General features: G+C 42.2%; 1 protein-coding gene across 2 annotated transcripts; it reads right to left on the bottom strand.

Annotated features, from left to right (window-relative positions):
- Nucleotides 1–2,832: 2,832 nt before the first annotated feature.
- On the bottom strand, nt 2,833–16,771 carry ZNF280B (zinc finger protein 280B). Of its 2 annotated transcripts, none has more exons than XM_027124185.1 (3): nt 16,712–16,771; nt 15,939–15,998; nt 2,833–4,645 (listed from the first exon to the last, which is right to left on the bottom strand). In XM_027124185.1, exon 3 carries the CDS (start codon nt 4,574–4,576, stop codon nt 2,942–2,944), a length of 1,635 nt encoding a protein of 544 aa, XP_026979986.1. In that variant the 5' UTR covers nt 4,577–4,645; nt 15,939–15,998; nt 16,712–16,771; the 3' UTR covers nt 2,833–2,941. The 2 variants fall into 2 exon arrangements, with proteins under 2 accessions (XP_026979986.1, XP_026979985.1); XM_027124184.1 differs by lacking the exon at nt 16,712–16,771 and adding an exon at nt 16,553–16,694.
- Nucleotides 16,772–18,147: the final 1,376 nt, after the last annotated feature.

Here is an 18,147-nt window from a genome sequence, read left to right as displayed (position 1 = left end):
AATAATAAATTTTATCTGAAAGAACAAGCAAAATAGACAAGGAGATTCACAAAGGGCAATAACAAAATAGTAATCTTGACAGATATTCAATATATTTGTAAACAAAACAAAGTGACATTCCTTAAAAAAATATAGAGGTATCAATAGAAAAACAGAGAAAGTTCTTGAAAGAACTCAACTCACTATTAATTGTCTTCTATTTGCAGGCACAGAAACTGACTCAAGCAAACTCAATTCTAAGAGAGAAGCAAAGCCCTTGATAATTATCTCTTCCCAGCTTTTTGTGAAAACCTAGGAAATTTAGACTGATAGGGAAGAAGAGTGTGGAGACTTAAAGTGCGTTTAAGAGGAGGAAAAAAAGGGGGGTGGGTTGGAGACTTCACTGTGTGATTGTAACAACACTGGTGAAGCTCAATATACCAAAGGGAGTGTCAAACAATTCAGCGAGGTAGCGAGCCATGCAGGCCTAGGGGAAGAGCCTTCCAAGAAGGAGAACAGCAGTTACCAGTCTTTGGATCGAGAAGAAATGGAATTTGCTTGAGGAAAAGCAAGGCCAGTGTGTCAAAAATAGTGCACCAGTGGGGAAAATGGCAGAGTAGCACGACAGAGAATGGAACAGAGGAGGTAGTCAGGGGCCATATCACCAGAACCTTAGTTGGCAATAAATAACAACTTGTACTCCTTAGGAGCATACTTTAGAGCAAACAACAGTAACAGGGTTGATAACACTGAGCAACCACAAACACAAAGAACTAAAACATTTCATATTTTTACCACAGAAACAGAATAAGGGAGATAAGTATGCAAAAGTATGCACATTTATTTATATATAGACGTTTCCACCTGAGACCAGAACACACACACACACACACACACACACACACACACTCTTTCTACAAAGAAAGGGGTTCGTTCTACAAACGAAAGGGGTTCAACCTGAAATTTTACCAAAGTGCTTTGGCCCAAGCAAACTAACTGGAAAGGCCTAGTAAAATATTCAAAGTGCAAATCAATCAATCAAGCATTGAGCAAATAAATACAACAGAATCTACACTCAGGAAATTAAAATATGGATGATATACTCACAACAACTTTGTTATCTGTAGTCCTTCCTCCTCAATTCTAAGAGGGATGCTAACCCCTTGATGATTATACCTTTCCAGCATTTTGAGAAGGCTTAGAAAATTTAACTAGATTGAGGAGGGGGCAAAAGGAGTGGGGAGAGATAAAGTACCTTTAAAGAGGAGGAGAAAGCAACAGAAAAAGGGAGAGATTTCTCCTGGAACAGGTCTACAGCCAGGATCCCAGATTCCTTGAGTGGTGCACAGAGGCTGCTAGGTACCTGGGCTGGAGGTGGAGTGAGAAGGGATGGCACTTAAACATGCCTAGAGAGACTCAACTCCAGGAGCCCACAGAGGTAACCAAGGCTGCTGATGTTCAGGAACCAATACTTAGAGGGTACCCCAGTTCTGTGAAAGAGCCCTTGGAGATGGCAAGGAAAAAGGTTCCGGCAAGTATAATCACAGATTAGACAGTTGATAGATCAAATGAAGGATAATAACCCTATGACCTGATAATTACTGAAATAAATGAGACATTTCTGGCACATGGGAGTGTGTCAAGTAAGACCCAAACTCAGTATTAGTTTAAAAAATGGGAAATTATACACACAAAGAATTAACTGTTAACTGTAATACATTCATGTCCAAGGCAAGATACAAAATTGCAAACTTCACATGTTCAATTAGGGTAAGACATATGTAATTGGAAATGTTAGGAAAAGTCCTATAATGGGTTTAATCACTCTTAACTATTTTTATCCACTATTCCTACTTTTCTTGGACAACCCCATTCCAGCTTAAGGGTAAGAGAACTAAACTTAGCTCAATTCATAAACTGGACAGATTCCATGTGTTTGGCCCTTTTCAGTTAAAACTATGGGTCCAGTACAGATCAAACTATGGATGTCAGGGATTTTTTTCCTTGGGAACGTTAACTTGCTTTACTGCTGTGACTGAGAGAGATATGGCTAGTTCATTCTGACTAAAGGCCAGCCAGATGGGAGAGGTGAGAGAACAAATTCCCCTTTTGATCAGTCAAAAGGAGGTCCCCTGGCACCAGGTCCCATTCTATTAATTATCTCTACTTCCCCATCTGAAGCCAATGATACACAGTACCTGCTTGATGCCTGCAGGGGCCCCTCACTAAACACAGGCATTTTATTTTAATGGTTTGGCTTCCTTGGATGTCCTTGGGCTAGGTAAGGACAGTCCGAGACAGTGTTCCTTCTGCCTTGGCTCCAAGCCTGGAGTGAATGTGTGCCCCTTCCTCAACTGGGACAAGCCACTGCTCTCCACTGACTGAATTCCCTGTTTCTGGTCCCCATTCACACCACAGGGTCTCCGTCAACTTCTCCACACCAAGGCTTTCAGAGCCAGGTTATTTTAGATCAGCACAACAGAGGCACTTCTGAGAGTTCAGCGGCAAACGGGACCATGCCATAACAAAGCCATTTCAGTCTGGCTATAGTTAATATTGAAATATTCAAGGCATGGAAAAAGTTGAAAATAAAATTAAGTTGTTAAAAAATTCTACAGATTATATGTATAGCAGAGCTTTCAAACTTACAAATAACACGAAATACCAAAATAATAGAGGTTTTCACTTTTCTCTTTCTCTCTCTTCCCCCCATTCACACACACACACACACCTTTTATGTAAGCCAGATAGTTATATGAAAATCAGGTAATATATTTTTAAATAATATCTCAAAATTCAGATCAAACAATATTGTACTTCATGAGGTTTTAGAAAAACCTCATAAATGATCCATTGGTTTCACTATATTTGATGTTATTGAATAATGTTATGATTTGGATTTTTTGTTTTTAGTGGGGTTTTTAACTTTGAAGTATTTGCTTCAGATTTACTGAAAGTAGAATTAATGGGGTCTTTTTGAAATTCTACTTTTAGACCTGGGGGGTGAAGGTTCAGAATCAGATGTGTTCACAGTAATGGATGCTAATTCCACTGATCCTGGTTTAAGAGGTCCCAGTGACACCTGGATAACAACTTTTGTTTCAGGAGGCAATCCTTCTAGTTGCTTAGGCTTCTTAAACATTTGATGACACTGGGTCTTGTGCTCCATTTTCTCCTTGAAAGTTAAAAACTGTAGCCGGCATTTGGAACACTGGTGAACATTCTTTTCCCAGTGTCCTCTATAATGACACATGTATGGTGTTGCAGTTTTGAAAATTTTGAGACAAAATGGGCAAAGCAAATTCTTAGTGTTTTTGTGGTATGTTCTGAAATGTGTTTCTACATCAGCAAAGGCTGATGATCTGTAATTGCAGACCTGGCACACATAGGGCATTTCGCCAGGCTTATGATTGTCCTTCATGTGCTGTAAGAGAACCTGATCTGTTTCAAAAGACAACTCACAGATTTTACAGACTGCAGAGGGCTCCTGGAAAGTATGGACACTTTCAATGTGACACTGCAGCTGGAAGGGAGTGGGAAACTGGCGGTGGCAGTGCTGGCAGGTAGTATGGTTTTTCCAGCTGTCACCCCTCTGCTTTTCAAGTTCCAAATGGTGCTTCATGTGATTCATAAACTTGACATTTTTTAGAACTTTCAAGCAGCTGAGGCATTTAAAGGCTGTGTGAGTCTTCTGTTCTGGCTGCCCATCTCCTGTATGCTGTCCATAGTAAAAGTCATGAAGTAACACGATCAGATTTCCTTTCGTGGGATCAACAGTCTTGTTTTGACTTGTTGGACTCGAAAAGTCTGTTTTTGCCAGTCCATTTTCCCCAAAAGGACTTATAGGCTTGCAATGAACACTGTCCTTTGGAAAAGCTGTTGGACAAGGTTCTCCATTCTGAACATGGCTTAATGAGGTATGAACACTGTCTGAGGGTGTGCTTTGCTGAGCTGTCATTGTATGAAAGATACCTGAAGGGGCCAGAGCTAAAGAGTGTCCCCCTATGATTCCATTACTGAGTTTAGGCCTTTGGGGATTTGTGCTATTTGTTTCAGAAGTGGAAAGTCGTTTTGTTACACGAGGACTTTTATTCATACCTCCTATAGAAAGTGCTGCTCCTACTGGATGCTGCAATGAACTTGTGAAGGTAATCAAAGGAGGAGAACATGACTCTGAAGAGCTAATAGGCACGACTTGTAGTAAATTATTTTTATAATCAGGTTTAGACAAAGGCTCAATAATAATAGGACTATCTGTTGATCTTGACTCAGAGTCAGAAACTGGTAAGACAGTCATTGCTTCTGATGTAGGCATCACATGACTTACAGGCCGCAATTTGTGGGCATTATCTTTTCTGACGTGACCAGACTGTCTTCTCCTTGAACACGAACCTGGGGTAACTCTATTCAATATGTTTGAAACGACTGGTTTTGAATTTGAGGTCATCCCAACAAAGATCAGCTCAGCATCTTCATTTACATGTTCCACCCCAACGAAGATCAGTTCAGCATCTTCATCGTCTACTTGTTTGGTTTCTTGTATGCTTTTCTGCGGTTCTGACTCTTGTTCTTCACATAACATACATGGTGGTTCCATTTTCTAAATTTTTTTATTCTTGAAGGGTGTGGCCACAGGTCCCAGTGCTTCCTTTATATAAACTGCCACCTAAGTATAAACATACCACACATCAGTTAAGTACAGAAAAATACGTTACTTATTTCTCTCCAAAACTCTAGGGTATTTATAAACATCCTTATTTTACAGATAAGGACACTGAGAGTTAAAGAGGATAAATGACAGCTTAAAAACCTATGATTACAAGTCTGTACGACTCTAGAATCATAGCTTTGCCCTATGCTGATTTTGATCTCTCCTATTAAAAAAAGAAAACCCAAAACTCCAACAACTAATCACTAGGTGAAATCACATGTAAAGTATGAGTATTTTTACAAAAGCACCATTGTGCAGTGTTTAGAAACATGGGGTCCGGAGTCAAAGAAGATTAAGCTGGAATTCTAACCAGCTACATTTTTTTTTGTGTGTGGTATGCGGGCCTCTCACTGTTGTGGCCTCTCCTGTTGCGGAGCACAGGCTCCGGACGCGCAGGCTCAGCGGCCATGGCTCACGGGCCCAGCAGCTCCGCGGCATGTGGGATCTTCCCGGACCGGGGCACAAACCCGTGTCCCCTGCATCGGCAGGCAGACACTCAACCACTGCGCCACCAGGGAAGCCCAGCTACATCTTTTTTGGAAAATTTATAACTTTTAAATGTGTTTCTGTATCTTAAAGGCAAAAATCCTTATTTCTTAGACTTAAAGTAACAGCTCTTTTTAAAAAGCATCGGGACTTCCCTGGTGGCGCAGTGGTTAAGAATCCGCCTGCCAACGCAGGGGACACGGGTTCAAGCCCTGGTCCAGGAAGATCCCACATGCCGCGGAGCAACTAAGCCTGTGTGCCACAACTACTGAGCCTGTGCTCTAGAGCCCATGAGCCACAACTACTGAACCCACGTGTCACAACTACTGAAGCCCGTGTGCCTAGAGCCTATGCTCTGCAACAAGAGAAGTTACCTCATTGAGAAGCCTGCACACCGCAACAAAGAGTAGCCCCCCTTGACGCAACTAGAGAAAGCCGCGCAACAACAAAGACCCAACGTAGCCAAAAAAAAAAATAAATAAATTTTAAAAAAAGAAAAAGCATCAAATATTCAATGGCATCTTGTTTTGTACTAGAATTGGAAGAAAATTTATATTAAATGCACATATATAAATTGATTCACACATACTGATTTCATATATGTTAATATAGAAAAGAAGTGTCAACTTCAAAGAATAGAATAAGAGTATCTACATATGGTCAACAAATAGCATAATTCAATGTCAAGCGCTTAGCACAGGCCTAGCAAATTGGGAATGAACTCTCTTGATAATCTCACCCCAACTCAACACTGATGTCTCCTAAATTTCTTCCTCTAATCCTGACTTCCCTACTAAACTTAAATCCAACAGTGCTTTGTGCCTCACTCCACCTGTCTCTTCACATAGCAGGCAAAGTAATGCTGTTCAAACAAATTAGACTGCATCACTGCTCAGCTCAAAACCTTCCAATGCCTTTCTGGTTCACTCAGTAAAAGGCCAAGTCCTTCCAATGCCTGTAAGACCACACTTCCAACCCTACATACTGTCCCCTGCAATTATCTCATACTCCTCTCCCCCATCCACTTCACTTTAACCACACTAACCTCCTTGCTATTTCTTGAACAAACTAAACACTTTACCTTACTTAGAGTCTTTATATTTGTTGTCCCTCTAATATGAATGCTCATCATTCAGATACCTACATGGCTGGCCCCTCACCACCTTCAGGGCTCTGTTCCAAGCCTTCTTCTCAGAGAGGTTCTCAAATACTCCAACCAACCTCTAATTCACATTCCCAATTTCTCTTCCCTTCTCTTCCACCTATAAGCATTTATCACCACCTAATATATTATAAACATTATTTATCTTGATTATTTTCTATTGTCTATCCAGTAAAATGTAAACTCCAAAGGGCAGGAATTGTCTTTTGTTGACTGCTCGATCACCAGCACAAAGAACATTGCCTAGCATAGCATGGGAGCTCAACAAATACAGAATTTGTTAAATGAATTAATAAATAGTAACTCTCATCAATATGAACCTTTATTTGTAGAGCAGAGTGTGCTCCATTAATTCCATGTTTTCTATCAATTTACTCTGAGAACCTTGTCTGAATCAGAAATTCACGTGTTGAAGCCCTAACCCCCAATGTGATGGTATTTGAAGATGGGGTCTTTGGGGGATAATTAGGTTTAGATAAGGTCATGAGGGCCCTCATGACTGGACTAGTGCCTAGAAGAGACATCACAGAGCTTGCTTCCTCTCTATTTCCCCCAACACCCCCCCAAATGTGAAGACACAGGAAGAAGGTGAAAGAGAGCCCTCAGTGGGGAACCAAATCAGCCAGCACCTTGATCTTGGACTTTCCAGCCTTCAAAACTGTGGGAATAAATTTGTTGTTTTTAAAAAATAAAAATAAACTGGGTTCCAATAACATTGTTGAACTTTCACCTAACTGATCTTCGTAGAATTTTTAGCTGTTGACCATACTGATTAACTTTTCATCCAACCAATCATCGGAGATGAAAAGTTAATTAAGAGTGGAGAAAGAATGATACATAAAACAAACAAGTTAATGAATGCGTTCATTTAGAACAAGAGTAACAACAGACCATGGGAATTTTCTTATCACTTCTCCTCTAGTGTCCTTATTTTCTACAATTACCAGAAACTTGAGAATTCGGGGTAGGGAGGTTGGACATGCCAAGACCTGCTAGATCTAAGGGATGAGTCCTCAAAAATCACTTCATTTCCCCCACCAACAAAGTTGCCAAGGGCTGTCCAAGGAGCCAATGAGAGGTTTCACTCCAAAAATAGCTGAGAGAACAGTGGGTGATGACCCACCTCCCAGGTTATTCTTGTGCATTTCAACAACGGCCCTTTAAATGGGTTTTGTTATAGCCACACAACAGATTTTTTCAGGCATCAGTCCCTCTTAAGTAACTTCCTGAGATTACACCACTAGGACTCCTCTGGTACCTACCCTCACCATTCTCCCTTGCCCGTGACTCTTTTCACCCATTACTGCTCCTCCAGATTCTTGTCCCAACCCTGTCACTCTCTCTCCACCACAGCACTCAAGTCCCTTCTCCACCACTCCTTCTTCCCGCTACTCCATTAACCCCACACAGTTGCTGCCTTAGAATTTAACATCCATTAAACACAGACCCTTGGGGGAAATGGGGGTTTCACAGGATCCTTAAAACTGCCATAAACATTTGGATTCTATCCTAGGGCAACTGAGCAAAACAAAAGTAATTTTTTCATAAATATTTTTTAACAAATATTTTTTCACAAATAAGCTCAGGATGATAAAGGAATGCAAAAATAGAGTCTAATCTAGCCTGGGAGTCGAGGAGGAGAACAACTATTAAGCCAAGGTTGTTCATGGTCAAAAAAACAAGACTATTTCCATAGAATGGACTGAGATAAAAAGTAAGGATTTACAGACCCTCACCACCACTTCCACTCTTCTTTTTTTACTTTATTTTTGAGGTCGCCCTGACATAAACCCCTTCCTTCGCCTGAGGGCTTCTCTCTTTCAAAAATTTTATTTATTTATGGCTGTGTTGGGTCTTCATTGCTGCACACAGGCTTTCTCTAGTTGCCGTGAGCGGGGGCTACTCTTCGTTGTGGTGCACATGCTCTTCATTGCGGTAGCTTCTCTTGTTGCGGAGCATGGGCTCTAGGAGCGCGGGCTTCAGTAGTTGTGGCATGCGGGCTCAGGAGTTGTGGCTCACGGGCTCTAGAGCACAGGCTCAGTAGTTGTGGCGCACAGGCTTAGTTGCTCTGTGGCATGTGGGATCTTCCCGAACCAGAGTTCGAACCCGTGTCCCCTGCATTGGCAGGTGGATTACTTAACCATTGTGCCACCAGGGAAGTCCCACCATTTCCACTCTTGCTACCTCTCTGACCTCTCCTCTCTCTACTCTAACATTCATTCACTCCAATCCAGCTACAGTGGCTTCCTTGCTGCTCCCTTCGAAGTCTCCACCTGAAATTCTTGTCTTCCAGATATCCCCATGGCGAACACTTCTACCTCCTTCAAGTCCATGTCCAAACCTACCTATTCCAAGAGACTTACTCTGACCACCTTATCTAAAATCACAACACTCCTACCTACCCAACATTCAATCCTATGACCCTACTCTATTATATTTTTCCTAATTTCATAACATCACCTTTTATTTCACAAAAGAATGTACATATTTATAATACTATCTTTCTTCTTCCACTGAACTGTTAGTTCCTTCCACGGGAGAAATTCTGTTTTGTTTTTTAGTTTGTTTTTCTCTGTTTTGTTCACTGATTTCTCCCAAGGGCCAAAAGCAGTCCTGGCATACGATAAGCACTCAAATATTCATTAAAAGAAAATAATTATCTCAAAGGGGATAAAAATAATTCAACAAAAGAAGGTAGGGTGATGGAAAAGGTAGGAAATGTTCAAACTTGGGATATAACCAATTTTCTTCAAGTCTGGGAGCCACTGAGGTGCACTGTTATACCAAATGTGAGAGCCCTGCAATCCTGGGATTCAGGAGGATGACTGGCCAGATCTCATCATGGGGACCAACAGTTTGGGGAAGCCTTTTCTTAGAACAGTATGGTTAGAGTACTACATTTCACCCAGGCAGGCAGGAGAGAAATTCAGCCACTTTCCCTTTTCCTTCCTTTCCTCCCAAGAGCAGCATCTTAGAAGAATCCACAAAGGAGATATGAGCAGGGTAGGAGTTTAACCTAAAAGTGGCCTGTTAGTTCTGAGGCAATTCCTTTCACTAAGACTAAGAATTTGGAGAGGGTTTGGAAGTATCAGGTGAGTGGAGAATGATTTAAAGAGAGGGGCTGTGGAGGACCACAAAAAAGACACCTTAAAAAAAAATGGGGCTTCCCTGTTGGCGCAGTGGTTGAGAGTCCGCCTGTTGATGCAGGGGACACGGGTTCGTGCCCCAGTCCAAGAAGATCCCACGTGCCGTGGAGCGGCTGGGCCCGTGAGCCATGGCCGCTGAGCCTGCACGTCCGGAGCCTGTGCTCCGCAATGGGAGAGGCCACAACAGTGAGAGGCCCGTGTACCGCAAAAAAAAAAAAAAAAAAAAAAAAAAAAAAAAAAGACACCTGCCTGCAGAAAAAGCATTTGACTAAATCTAGCACTTTTTCATGATGAAAAACAAACAAACAAAAAACCCTCAACAATTAGGAACAGAAGAGAACTTTCTCAAGCAAAGGGTACCTGTAAAACACCCACAGCTAGCATCATACTTAGTCGTGAAAGACTGAAAGCTTTCCCTCTAAGACTGGGAACAAGACAAGGATGTCTACTACTGCACTTTGAATCAATATTATACCTGAAGTTCTACAACCAGGACAATCAGGCAAGAAAAAGGAGTTAAAAAAAAAAAAAAAAAAAAGAAGTAGCAGCATTCAGAATGGAAAAGGAAAAAGTAAAACTATATTGGAGATGACATGATTTTGTATATACAAAATCCTGAGGAATCCACATAACAAGTATTAGAATTAAAAGGTTGCAGAATACAAGATCAATATAAAAAAATAAATTATGTTTCTATATAGTAGCAATAAATGTTCTGAAAATGAACGTAAATAAACACTTCCATTTACACAGTTACAAAGAATACTTATCAGAAAGAGAAAGACAAATATCATTATGATATCACTTATATGTGGAATCTAAAATAAGACACAATTGAACTTATCTATGAAACAGAAACAGACTCACAGACACAGAAAACAGACTTGTGGTTGCCAAGGATTGTGGGGAGGGATGGATTGGGAGTTTGGGATTAGCAGATGCAAACTATTACATATAGAACGGATAAACAACAAGATCCTACTGTATAGCACAGGGAACTATATTCAATATCTTGTGATAAACCATAATGGAAAAGAATATGAAAAAGAATGTATATGTACAACTGAGTCACTCTGCTGTACAGAGGAAATTAACACAACACTGTAGACCAACTATACTTCAATAAAATAAATTTTTGAAAAAAGAATACTTAGGAATAAATTTAATAGAAATGCAGCACTTTTTTATTCTGAAAACACTGAATTATACTAAATACATTGTTGAAGCAATTAAAGACCTAAATAAATGTAAAGACATCCCACATTCATGGATCAGAAGATTTAATATTGTTAAAATGGCAAGACTCCCACAACTGATCTATCAAAATCTTGGCTAGCCTTCTCACAGAATTGAAACTCATATGAAAATTCAAGGAACTCAGAATAACCAAAACAATCTTGAAAAAGAAAAAACTGAAAGATTCAGACTTTCTGATTTCAAAACTTACTACAAAGCTATAGTAATCAAGAAATGTGGCACTGGCATAAGGATAGAAACAGATCAATGGAATAGATCAATGGAATAGAATTCAAGAGTCCAGAAAAAAACCCATGCATTAATGGTGAACTGATTTTCAGCAAGATTACCAAAATAATCAGTGGGGAACAGATAAATCTTTTCAACAAATGTTGATGGAACAACTGGACATCCATATGTCAAAGAATGAATGAAGTTGGGCCCCTGCTCACACCATACATATAAAAAATAACTCAAAATGGATTGTGAAACTAAAAGTACAGCTAAAACTAAAAAAAACTCTTTAAAGAAAATTGGAGTAAATGGTTTCTTAGAGAAGACACCAAAAGAATAAATGACAAAGGAAAAAATAACAGGACTTCATCAAATTGACAACTTTTGGACTTCAAAGGACACCGTCATGAAAGTAAAAAGATAACTCACAGAATGGGAGAAAAATATCTGTAAATCATATATGTGACTAGGAACACATATATATATGATACATATACATTGATATGTTACAAGAGACACATATAGATACTAACATATGTGATAAAAGAATATATAAAGATCTTTTATAACAGAAGAATAAAAAAACAACTCAATTAAAAAATCAGCAGAGGACCTGAATAGATAATTCTCCAAAGATGATATAAAATGGCTAGCAAGTATATGAAAAGATGCTCAACATACTAATCATCAGAGAAATGTGAATGTAAACCACAGTGAAAGATCACCTAACACCCATCAGGATGGCTACTATAAGGAAGGAAGGAAGGAAGGAAGGAAGGAAGGAAGGAAGAAAGGGAGGGAAGGAGGGAAGGAAGGCAGGAGAAAGGAAGGGGAGGGGAGGGGAGGGAAACTGTTGGCAAGCATGTACACAAACTGTATCCTTGTGTGCTATGGATGGATTGTAAATAGTGCAAATGCTGTGGAAAACAGTATAAACGCTCCTCAAAAAGTTAAAAATAGAACTACCATATGATCCAGCAATTCCACTTTTGGATATAGATCCAAAAGAAATGAAAGTGCGGTCTCTAAGAGATATGTGCACATCCATGCTCACAGCAGCACTATTCACAATAACTAAGAGGTGGAAGCAACCTAAACATCCATCAACTGATGAATGAATTTTTAAAATGTGATATACACATACAACGGAACATTATTTAGCCATAAAAAAGAAATTCTGCCACATGCTACAATATGCATGATCCTTGAAGACATCATACATCATGCTAAATGAAATAGCCAGTCATAAAGATAAGGTCATGAGGGCCCTCATGACTGGATTAGTGCCAAGAAGAGACATCACAGAGCTTGCTTACATACAAATACTGCATGCTTCCACTTATGTGAAGTATCCAAAGTAGTCAAAGCAATAGAAAAGAAACATAAAGGAGAATGGTGGATACTATGGTCTAGCAGGAGAGGGAAAAGTTTGTTGTTTAATGGGATGGGTAGTTTCAATTTTGCAAGATGAAAAAGTCTAGAGATCTAAAAGTCTAGAGATCATTTCAAAACAATGTAAATGGGGAATTCCCTGACGGTCCAGTTGTTAGGCGCTTTTACTGCAGGGAGCCTGGGTTCAATCCCTGGTCGGGAACTATCCTGCAAGCCGTGCAGCGTGGCAAAAACAAAAAAACAAAAAAGAAAAAAACAATGTGAATATACTTAACACTTAAAAATGGTTAAGATGGGGCTTCCTTGGTGGTGCAGTGGCTAAGAATCTGCCTGCCAATGCAGAAAACACGGTTCGAGCCCTGATCCGGGAAGATCCCACATACCACAGAGCAACTAAGCCCGTGTGCCACAGCTACTGAGCCTGCGCTCTAAAGCCCGTGAGCCACAACTACTGAAGCCCACGTGCCTAGAGCCCGTGCTCCGCAACAAGAGAAGCCACTGCAGTGAGAAGCCCACACACCACAACAAAGAGTAGCCCCATTAGCTGCAACTAGAGAAAGCATGTGCCCAGCAACAAAGACCCAACGCAGCCAAAAATAAAATAAATGAATTTTTAAAAAATGGTTAAGATGGTAAAATTTATGTTATATGTTTTTTACAACAATAAAAAAACCTTTTTTAAACAGGCAAAGGATTCGAAGAGACATTTCACCAAAGAAGATGCTATACAAATGTCCAATAAGCACAGGAAATACTGCTTAACATGATTAGGAAAATGTAAATCAATCACAATGAGATACTCCTTCACACTCACTAGATTGGCTATAATCAAAAAGAGAAACAATAACAAGTGCTGCAGAGGATGTGGAGAAATTGGAATCCTCATATATTGCTGGTGCAATTGCTACAAAGTGCTACAACCACTTTGGAAAACAGTTTGGCAATACCTCAAAAATTAAATATAGAGTTACCATAAGATCCAGCAACTTCACTCTTAGATATATACCCATAAAAACTGAAAACATTAAGTCCACGCAAAAACAATGTTAACAGCAGCATTCCTCACAATAGCCACAAAGAGCACACAATCCAAATGTCCACTAACTGATGAATGGATAAACAAAACTGTGGTGTATGCTTACAATGGAATACTATTCAGCCATAAAAACAAAGCACTGCTGTGTATCTATGACATGGATGAACCTGAAAACATGCTAATTGAATAAAGCCAGACACCAAAGGTCACATATTGTATGTGAGAGAATTGTATGTAGAGGAGAATCAAGAAAGAGAAGCATCCTGTAATCTAAATGAAAATTTTTTTCAGGGAGGAGGAAATGAACTACTTTGATAAATGCTGCCAATAAATCAAATAAAATAAAAACTAAAAATTGACCATTGAGTTAAACATTGTGGAATTCATTAGTGACCTTGACAAGAGTGGATTTAAAAGAAAACAAGAGACTTGGAGATAACAAGTATGGCCAACTCTGTAGAAGTTTTCCTATAACTAGCAAGTATGAAATAAAACAAGCAGAAGGGGGATGTGCCATCAAAAGATGGATTTTTTTAATGAGAGATGACATTATAATCAGCCTGTCTGCTGATGGGAACCGTCCAGATAAACAGAAAACTTAATCCGAAGAAGAGACTTGCTAGAATATCCTTGAACAAACAGGAATTGATTGGATCTAGTATACAAGAAGTGTACACAAGCCAAATAATTCACTCATAGTAACAGACCTGAGACCATATGAAGAAAGGCTGGCATGGTGGATTAATGAGTATGGTAGCCAGCCTCCAAGATGGCCCCAAATGAATCCCGCCTCCTGGTATTCCCAATCCTGTGTAGCTCTCCCTCACACTATCACAGGGTTGACTGTGAGACTAAGCAAAGACAGAAGTGAAGGTGTGTAACTTCTGAAAAAGACTCTGCACTTCATCTTGGGTGCAAATTCTCTCCTGAATCACTCGCTCTGGGGGAAGCCAGCAGCCATGACATGAGCAGCCCCATGGAGAGACTCAGAGAGGGAGGAACTGAGGCCCCTTGCTAACAGCCAAGTGAGTGAAGTTAGATTCAACAAAAGTCATGGAGAGACCCTGAGGCAAAACCACCCAGCTAAGCCACTCTTGGATTCTAGACCATGAGATAATATGTTTTTTCAAGCTATTAAGTTGTGAGATAATGTGTACAACACAGATATTTCAAGTTACCATATCACTCACATGTCGTACTTGCAACTCTGAACTGTCATACACAGAATAGCTCTCCTATAAGTACAGCAAAATTTAAAAAACAAGCAAACGAAAAAAACAAAACGGGAATTCCCTGGCAGTCCAGTGGTTAGGACTTAGCACTCTGACTGCTGGCGCCCCAGGTTCAATCCCTGGTTGGGGAACTAAAATCCCATAAGCCACGCGGCGCAGCCAAAACAAAACAAAACATGGCAAAATTGACATGCCATGAAGCTTGTATAGTCAAATCAAACTTGTATAGTCAAGCCAAGGACTCAAAGTTGTACCAGCGACAGATAAGTAACTATACAACAGAGCTGTATGCACAAGTTGCTGGGCATAAAAACTTGTTTACTGACATGAAGTGAACACAGATACCCCGCCCATCCAGTCACATTCAATTACTTCATGAAATAAAACCCTTAAGGAAAAGGGTACAGAAATGAACAAACTAATCCCATGGAATCATGTTAAATCACAACACATTTACTCCGAATGAACCACTTTATTTATTTATTTATTTGGCCGTGCCACGTGGCTTGTGGGATCCCAGTTCCTCGAACAGGGACTGAACCCGGGCTACTGCAGTGAAAGTCCAGAATCCTAACCCGGAGGCCACCAGGGGGCTCCCATCACTTTATTATTTTAATACATTAGCTGAAACCTTAGGCCACGTGCATCAGCCCACATTAGCCTCACTGCGTGGTAGAAGTCAGCTTTACACAGCTTAAAAATCCATGGTGCTCTTACTTTTTTCCCTTTCAAAACAGCAGGTGAAAGCCGGCCCCCAGCCCCCTGCCCCTTTTTAAGGCCGCAACTTAGAGGGCTCCAGAATGAGCTGAACCAATGAGTGCCCTGAAGTCGTCACACACATTCTGGGTCGGCTCCCACCCGCGCAGGAGAACGCTCTCTGGGCAGCAACGTGTTAGCCCGGGAGAGAACAAGAAAAACGCTAAGGGTAAAAAAGATACCACTCTGGGGGCTTCTCTGGTGGTGCCGTGGTTAAGAATCCGCCTGCCAATGCAGGAGACACGGGTTCGAGCCCCGATCCAGGAAGATCCCACATGCCACGGAGCAACTATGCCCGTGCGCCACAGCTACTGAGTCTGTGCTCTAGGGCCCGAGAGCCACAGCTACTGAGCCCGTGCGCTGCAACTACTGAAGCCCGTGCACCCTAGAGCCCGTGCTCCACAACGAGAGGCCACCGCAATGAGTAGCCCCCGCTCGCCACAACAAGAGAAAGCCCATGTGCAGCAACAAAGACCCAACACAGCCATAAATAGATAGATAGATAGATAGATAGATAGATAGGTAGATACCACTCTGGTTCTCATTAGAAAGACGTCTGTCACCTTACCTCAGGCGCGCACTGAAAACCTGGGGGCTTGAGATTTTCCAGGCAGGAGCAGGTCGCATCCTAGAGACCAGCAGAGAAAAGGGTGAGGGTGAGTCACGTGTTACGGGATCATCCTATCCCCCAGGCCCTAGCCGGTCCTGCCCTGAGCATGTTTACCAGGCGTCTCACACTGAACCAGAGAACAGAATCGCGAACAAGCCTCCTCCTCCCACCTCCCCTCTCTCAGTAAAAACCACCTCATCTGCCACCTGCCCAAACCAAAAGGCTGGACCTCGGGCGCCCAGGGGGGCTCCCACAGGGGGCCCAGGCGCAGCGGCAGGGGAGAAGCCACCAGATCGATTTGTTTTTTGGGTTTTTTTTTTTAGCTGCGCCCTCCTGACAGCGCCTGGACCCACGGCTCTCCAGAACCCCGCCGGGCCTACGTCACAGAACTGCCCTGACGTTGTTTTGTGCTGTAACGTATTAGGAGACCTCGGCGGGGGCCGGGGGCCTGATACGCCCTTCCCCCGAGGCCAGCTCGGCCCACCCCTGGGGGAGGGAGGATGACGGAGAGCGGCGCCCGCCCAGATTGGGGAAGGGAGAGGGTGAAAGGGATGTCAGGGCCTGGGCCTCACCCTCCCTCCTGAGGGCCCGCGGCCCCACACAGGCCGCCAGGGCCGTGCCAGGCCCGGCGCTCGTGAGGACCCGAGAAACCCTCCCCTCGGCCCTCAGGGACCGCTCCGGCCGCGCCACGGTCCCCGTCGACGGAGGGGCCAGAAAGTCCGGCGGCTCACCGGCCCCGAGGCGCTCCCCTGGCGAAGCCTGAGGCGACTACGCCTCCTCAGGCCCCGGGCGCCGCAGACGCCGCCAACGCCCACGCCCCAGCTCGCGCGCCCGCTGTCACCTGTGATTGGCTGCCAGGTGCCGGCGCGAGGTCGGGCGCTGTGGTCTGATTGGCAGCGAGTCCAGGTGGGCGCATGCGCGCTCTCTAGCGCCCCGGCAGTTGCAACCGTTGGGAGCGGGGTCAGGCTGAACCTGTGTCTCAAAGGTCTTGGGCTGGCAAGACGCCAGAGTTCGCCAGGGCTGAGGGTAAAGAGCGGGCTCCCAGTCCCTCAGGGGAGTCCAGCTCTTGCAATCCTCAGGTGTGATCCCTCTCCCATAAAAGCACTATCTGCCGGCCCCTTGCTTAAGGAACTTTGCAACTGGGTGTTGAAGCCCGTCTTCTTGGACTTGCATTTGGGGCCAATCCAGTGCAGCCTGCCTCCTGTTTTTGTACAGCCTGCAGCGAGCTAAAAAAAGAGCTTTACAATAAAAAAAAATTCTTTTTATTTTAGAGCTTTACATTTTTTAATGGCTGGGGAAAACCACAAAGAGAATATTATTTTGTGACAAGTGAAAATTATATGAAATTCAATTATCAGAGTCCTTAAAGTTGGAACAGGGACTTGCTTGTTCCTTTAGTTATCATCTATGGCTGCAAAGTAGATTAATTGCCAGAGATCATATTCGCAAGCCTAAAGTATTATTTGGTCCTTTACAGAATCTTTTTTTTAAAAATTAATTTATTTATGGCTGTATTGGGTCTTCGTTTCTGTGCGAGGGCTTTCTCTAGTTGCGGCAAGCGGAGGCCACTCTTCATCGCGGTGCGTGGGCCTCTCACTATCGCGGCCTCTCTTGTTGCGGAGCACAGGCTCCAGACGCGCAGGCTCGGTAATGGTGGCTCACGGGCCCAGTTGCTCCGCGGCATATGGGATCTTCCCAGACCAGGGCTCGCACCCGTGTCCACTGCATTGGCAGGCAGATTCTCAACCACTGTGCCACCAGGGAAGCCCCTACAGAATCTTTTTTAAGTGCCCTGTTTTGCTGGAATCTCCTAGTAATCGTTTGAAAAAAAAAAAAAGTTTTTGGTTTAATCTATAATGCTATTTTCTTCTCTATTATATTCATTTTCCATTCTTTATTATTTCCTTCCTTCTTGTTACTATAGGTTTGTTCTGTTGCTCTCCTTTACAACTTTTTGAGATAAATGCCTAACTCATTTATTTGTAACTGATTTCTCTTGTATGTAATGCTATAAATTTACCTTAATTTACTAAAGTACAGATTTAACTGTGTCCCACAATTTTTGCTTAATAATGTGTTCATTATCATTCACTTCCAAGTATATCCTAATTTCCATGTATATCCTAATATCCTAATATTCTCTTCTTAAAACAAGGATTATATATTA

Source organism: Aethalodelphis obliquidens, unplaced genomic scaffold (assembly GCF_003676395.1).
Source record: "Aethalodelphis obliquidens isolate GAN/ISIS:26980383/991018 unplaced genomic scaffold, ASM367639v1 scaffold28, whole genome shotgun sequence".
Classification (NCBI taxonomy): Eukaryota; Metazoa; Chordata; class Mammalia; order Artiodactyla; family Delphinidae; genus Aethalodelphis; species Aethalodelphis obliquidens.
The sequence above is the reverse complement of the archived record's forward strand: the minus strand, read 5'-3'. Positions and strand labels throughout refer to the sequence as shown.

What these genes read in the sequence shown, in the direction of transcription:
- ZNF280B (XM_027124185.1), bottom strand. Translation starts at nt 4,576, where the DNA reads ATGGAACCACCATGTATGTTATGTGAAGAACAAGAGTCAGAACCGCAG.